The 6,516-nt window shown below is 44.1% G+C and overlaps 1 protein-coding gene across 1 annotated transcript; it reads right to left on the minus strand.

Annotated features, from left to right (window-relative positions):
• Window positions 1-717: 717 nt before the first annotated feature.
• CDKN2B (cyclin-dependent kinase inhibitor 2B (p15, inhibits CDK4)) lies at window positions 718-4,674 on the minus strand. The gene is made up of 2 exons (XM_012665023.1): window positions 4,119-4,674; window positions 718-1,800 (listed from the first exon to the last, which is right to left on the minus strand). The coding sequence occupies exons 1-2, from the start codon at window positions 4,272-4,274 to the stop codon at window positions 1,540-1,542; spliced, it is 417 nt and encodes a 138-aa protein (XP_012520477.1). The 5' UTR covers window positions 4,275-4,674; the 3' UTR covers window positions 718-1,539.
• Window positions 4,675-6,516: the final 1,842 nt, after the last annotated feature.

Raw genomic sequence — 6,516 nt, forward strand, 5'->3', positions numbered from 1 at the left:
ATAAATCTTATGTTTAACTTTCTGTGATATAGGTATGCAGTATTTATAAATTGTTGGTATTGCTTATCAACAGTTATTAGAAGGAGTGAGAGAAGGGAAGCCCCTTTGAACTCTTAAGATTTCTCTGGAGTTAGTGGTACATCCATGAATATACCTTTTTAAACCAAGTTATCCACACCTTGAAGTTCAATCTCTACTGTTAATTCTTTATTAAAGTAATGAAGTATGAGTTGTTCCAATGATATAATGAATCAAGTAATACTGGCAATTAAATCCCAAAGCAGTGCACCTTTAGTTTGTTCAGCAGATATTAAGATACTCCACAAGCCTTCATCATATATTTTTATAGTTTTATACTCAATCTACTTTTTTAGCAACCCTTGGGAAATATCCCAAGATAATTTATGGGATAAGTGCATCTATCTTCTAAAAGACATTTGGAATATTTCATAGTTTGACCCCCTGAGACACTCTATAAAGAAACAATCAAAAGAATTTAACAAAGAAATAAATAGGTCAAGGATGAAAGCAATCTAGGGATTTGCACTGAGTTTGCCAGTGTCATAGCTTCCTTTAAGAGTTCTTCCTCATCTCTTTACTGAAGGACACGAGTTATTTTGTTATTTAAAGTCTTCCAATTAAATAAGACTGTTATGAAGAACAACTCAAAAGTACAAAGTATCACGAAATCTTTTCAAGTAGCAATTCATAGGGGGATTTCTGTATCTTATCGTTAATAGATGAAGCAAAATGTTACAGTTAACCGTTACAATTGCTCTCACTGCAATCAATCACTTCATCCTGTGCACTGTTAGACTCGGCGGCATCCAGAACTGGTGGGAATCTGTTCTCAGCGGAATAAAAGCCAGAGCCTGCACCTTTCCCATAGCTGCCCTGCAACATCGTGATCCAGGGATTTTAGGATATGAGGCAGATCAGCCGTCGCTTCCACGTCCTGTCTTCCCCTTCTGCTATCTGGTGGAGCTGAGTGCGAGTCCCCAGGGCTTCCAGAGAGTATCGTTTTACTGGTGACTTACTGAGCACCGAGCACCGCACAGGGAAGAAAGAGTAAAGCATTGGGCACCTACTGAAGCCCACCTCAACCATCATCTGTCTTGGCCCCAGTCTTCGGGTTTTCTCTTGCTCCCAGGGCCTAATGCCCGAAGAGTGGGTTCACTCGGAGCTCTCCTGCAGTCAGTGGGGGAGCATACCGAAGACCCCAACGCCTCCTCCCACTCCACCCCGGCTTCGTGCATCAGAAAACTCCGAAACCCTGCAACTTCACACACTCCTTAACATAGCCGGAAATCCATCTCTCTGCGTTTGGCTTCACGGTGAGTGTTGAGGGTTAGATCCAGATTAAGAAAAAACGTATATAAACTTGTTCCCGGTTGGCTCCTCCTTCCTCCAGAGAGCGGAGTCGCTCAGGAAGGCTTGCAGGCTTTCCGCCGCTCCACGTTTGTAGCCGTCATTGAACTAGGTGGGGGTGGGGAACTGGGGAGAAAAAAAGTGGTCGTGGGCGGCTGGGTGAACCCTCCGTCAGTCTCCCGCGGCCGCGCGCAGGTACCTTGCGACGTCGCTGTGGCCTCGCTCCTCGGCCAAGTCCACGGGCAGGCGGCCCCAGGCGTCGCGCACATCCAGCCGCGCCCCGGCCCGGTGCAGCGCCACCAATGTGTCCAAGAAGCCCTCCCGAGCGGCGTCGTGCACCGGTCGGGTGAGGGTGGCGGGGTCCGCGCAGTTGGGCTCTGCGCCGTGGAGCAGCAGCAGCTCGGCTACGCGGACGCTGCCCATCATCATGACCTGCAGGAGGGAGAAAGCACAGTGGTCAGGGCGAGGGTGCAGGCAGCAAGATGGCGGCGGCCCCGGCGGAGCGCGTAGAGGCCCTTAAACGAAATACCTATTTGTGAAGACCCAATGCAGAGGTGCACAAGCAGCCGGCGGCTGGGTTCTCTTCATTTGCTGACACAATCTGCCCCCCTCCCCCCGCCAAGTTACTGTACTCTTTACCCAGCACGAATTAAAATTTCATTTTATTCTCCAAACGTGCAGGGACAAGAACTAGCTGATGGTAAAGTGATTATAGTCATTGTAGGAAAAAAGTCCTTGATTTCCATTGGCATATGAGAATCTCTTTTGTTAAATAATTTATGGGGCGGAGTGAAGTTTAAGTGGCTTTTAAAGCTCTTTCTTCCTGCTTCCCCCCAATCTATAATCCAGGTCTAAAAATATTAATTAGGTAGTCAACTGATTTTTTTTTTAGAAGTGGGGAGTAATGCTTTAGGGGAAAAAATAAGCAACAAATAAGTTTCTTAAAAAGGTTTACTTTGTTTAGTTCTCCTAGGAGATCCCTTGTGGAAGGCTTTTGTTTTTCATTGTCATATGTGTCTGTGCTCATAAAAGGATTGTAGTCTGATGATTTGAGCCAAAATTGGAGATCAGAAGGGAAAAACTAAACCAAGTCACATGTAATCTTATAAAATGATGAAAATGAATGATTTGTTTTAAATAAATAGTTCACCAATTTTTATATTTTAAGTTAATGTTATATTAAAACATTTAATTTTACATATTACATTAACTATATTAATAGTGCAGTATATTTAATGTAATATGTAAAATTAACACTATATTGACATTGTACAGGATTCCATAATTACTAAGATTTTATGTTAAATAGCAAATATTTTCTATATAAAAAGAGCTTAGATGTTAGCAGTCAAGTCAGAATGGTGCTTAACTAAGTAAATCAGTGTTTTAGAGGAGTTATCCTATAGCAGCCATATGTGTACATGGACATCATGCGAGCATTTGCTTTTGTATTTTAAGTTAATGATAAAACAATTTTTGATAACTAATTTTTCAAAATGGAGTTATTTGTTCTTGTTGGTTTATGTGATTTAAAATGTACCATGTAATTTAAAGGCATTATACCTCTAGTGTTTTGTTTGTTTGTTTGTTTCATGAGTATTAGAAACGTTCATTTCCTCCCTTAAAAATCATGATAACCATAAGTTATCATTTCTACTAATGATGTAAAGGGTATTTTACATACACAAAAGAGGGGAAAAAAGTGGTTCGTAGTATTTCAGAAAATGGTGAATCAAAATTATAAGAAAATTTGTTTTCATAATAATAGAGTTTTGTCTTTAAATGCCACTTTACAATATTTTTGCTGCTTTAAAATATCCCTTGTTATACCACTTTTCTAATAATTCAAAAGGAATGAACACTTTTCTTAAAAATCTACACTGTTAACACGATACCTTAATATTAGCTTAGTTATGGAGGGTGATGATGAGGTGAATACTGAATATAACCATAATAGTAAACAGTAAAGTACAAAGCCATTATCTTAGATTTTAAAGGAATTTTAAAAATCAATACTAATTAAAGTGGGATTAGGATTAGTAGTTAAACATTTAACAAGCATATTTTAACAATGAAGAGACATTATTTATGAAGACCCTTTGCCATTCAAAGAGGACCTAACAGCATTGAGTATGATAATTAAACATAAAAAAAATCTATAGAAGCATTTTAAAAAATCTTATGCCTCACTCAAGGGACGCTGCTAAGATAAAATAAAAGGAATTAAGTACTGTGGTTGAGGAATTCCGTCGCATTCCTTTGAACTCAATTCGCCTCTATGAGAAAAGAATACAAAAGATCTCAAACAGCGGCTTAAAAGTTCACCTTGAAGTTTTTTCTTGGTACTGTGAGTTTGTAGAATTCCTTAAATCCAATCCAGATTGTGTAGATTTTAATTTACTTATCTTTATCGTTGAAAGTAGACAGACAAAATAGTCCTCCTCTCCAAATAACCTTTCCTTTCCCCCCTAATTGAATCTATTCTTTAAATCTCTGATCATGAGATGGCAGAAAAATATTTATATTTTCCCACCATTAAAAAGAAAACCAAACTGAAGCAGTAGGTTTTTCAATCTCTTTCTTTAAGATTTTTGATGAGTAAAAACCTGCTTTACGCCTGGGCTCCACACCTCCAGCAACAGAGGCTGCTGCGCAAGTTACGTCGGTGATCTCTGTCCCAGCCCCGACCCGCGGAGGCCGCGCCGGCGTTCGCGCGCCCCCTGCCGGCCGGGCTCAGGGGCCCCACCTACCTGGATCGCTCGCCTCCCGAAGCGGTTGACTCCGTTGGGATCCGCGCCCGCTTCCAGGAGCTGTTGCACCTTCTCCACTTGCCCCCGCGCCGCGGCGCTGGCCAGGCCCGCATCACTGCCGCCACCACTGAGCATGCCCTTGTTCTCCTCGCGCATTTCGCGGCCCCCAGGCACGGAGCGGCCCGGATAATCCACTGCTGGCCGTGAGCTCCGCGACCCTCCTCCCTCCTTCCGCACCCGGCTCCGGCGCACGCTCCCCTCTCCTGGAGGGCTCAGCTCAGCTTCAGTCCCCTCTCGCCGTCCTTCTGCGGCTTGGGGGCCCGTGCAGTGGCTGAGCGGCCCGTGGTTAGCTCTGGGCTTTTCCTGTCGCCCGAGAAGCAGACGACTCGCTTGGCTCGCTCCTGGGAAAAAGCGTCTCGCGCGGCCACAGCCAAGCGCAAAGCCGCTGAGTGCCGACGCGTCGCAGCGTCCTCCCTGCCCGGCCTCGCTCTGGCAGAGTCGGGAGCCAGCTGGGAAAGAATTCCGTTTTCAGCTGGCCTACCGACCCGGCTCTCCCCACCCCCTTATGCTCCGCCTCCTGTCGGCGGGCCGCAGCGGGCGCTGCCCACTGAACTTGCGGGGAGGCCAGGCCCGCAGCCGCTTCCGTCACAGACGACAGGGGGCGGGGGCGCCCGCCCAGAAGGTGCTGCGGCGCATGCGCCGGAGACTGGGCACCGGCGCTGGCCGGAACGCCCTCGGGGCTGCTCGCTGGGCGTCGGGCAAAGCCAGGGCTAAGATTTGGAAATGTTGACCCACTGCCCCCAGCTCCTAATCCCCAGCAGGCGGAGCAGAGGACTTCTGTTCCTTCAGCCTGGGCCAGCTGGAGACGTTAGTCGCTCCCTGTGTAATCAATCGAGTGGGTGAGTGAAAGGCACTGAAAATAACTCCGTGTCTGAAATGTGACAGGTCTGCTTCTGTCATGCGAGTAAAATTCATCCCCAGGCGGCGATCGAACTTCCCAACTTCCCATCTTGTATCAACCTTATCAATTTTCTTTTGCGTGTGTCTTCCTATTCGAATCAACCATAAAAATAGTGAAAAATCCTGAGAATCCTGTTTTATATGTGCTTTATTATTATTATTATTTTTAATTTTGAAAGGGTGGGGGTTGTGAAGAGGGGTGTTCAGTTGCCTTGTTTTTTTGTTGAGACAGAGTCTCACTCTGTCGCCCTGGGTAGAGTGCGGTGGCGTCATTGTAGCTCGCTGCAGCCTTCGACTCCTGGGCTCTAAGCGATCCTTCTTCTGCCTCAGCTTCCCCAGTAGTTGTGAGTACAGGCGCTCACCGCAATGCCCGGCTGGGTTTTTTTTCTTTCTTTTTGGTAGAGACGGGTCTCGCTCTTGCTCAGGCTAGTCTCAAACTCCTGAGCTCAAGCAATCCTCCCGCTTCGGCCTCTCAGAGTGCTAGGATTACAGGCTTGAACCACCGCGCCCGGCCTACAGGTGCTTTTTAATTCTTTTTTCATCTTTGAATTATGGATACAATCTTAAAACAAAACAAAAACAAAAACTAGGTTGAGACTGAGAGTGAAAATCTGGCACACATAAGACAAAAAATATATATTTTAAGAATCTGAGATCCCAGTTTCATATTTGTACAGTATATCTTTGTTTGCGCTTTTACCTATTTAAACCCACCTTGGCAAGTATTTGATTTTTGTTTATCATGAGTAATAAAGGAAAGTTATGCAGTAATAAAGAAACATAATAAAACAGAGGTGTGGTACTGGGCCTGTCATTAAACAGGCTGAACCTGTCATTAAATCCTCTTCTGAAGATTTGAAGGCCAAGTGCTTTTTTTTTTTTCTTTCTAATCTTCCTAGGTGAGTTTGAATCAACATATTTAGTGCTTTAAGGATTTAGAAAATTACAGCTGATGCTACATTAAATAGGAAGAGAACCACAAGTTGTGTATCTGTTGCCTAAAAACTTTGGTGAGGAACTACGTGAGAGTGAACCTGTTCTAACACTGAACAATTTTTATTTACAAAATCATTTTGGTTGAGAATGCTGAGGAAGACAACTCTTAAAATGAGGCCAATTGCTTGACTATTCAAAAATGAGAGACTCCACGTTTTTTTTTTTTTCTAGCATACTTTAGCTCTAACTCCCCCTCCCCCAAATCCCTGCAGAAGGAAGAAAAACTTTTTCCTTTAAAGACAGTGGGGCCCATGGAAGTGGTGGTTAGGGCTGAAGACATACTGACTGAGCCTCAGCAGTCCTAAAATCCAGCTAGACAAAGGAGAAAAGGAGACAGCATTAATAACAATTTCTTTTTCTTTCCCATCCCACCCCCGTTTCTTAGTTTTCAGTTTAATTCAATCTTATTTGAACTTCTACATTTATTTGGAAGAAATGTTGT

The sequence above is a fragment of the Propithecus coquereli genome, unplaced genomic scaffold, assembly GCF_000956105.1.
Source record: "Propithecus coquereli isolate 6110/MARCELLA unplaced genomic scaffold, Pcoq_1.0 Scaffold95, whole genome shotgun sequence".
Taxonomy (NCBI): domain Eukaryota; kingdom Metazoa; phylum Chordata; class Mammalia; order Primates; family Indriidae; genus Propithecus; species Propithecus coquereli.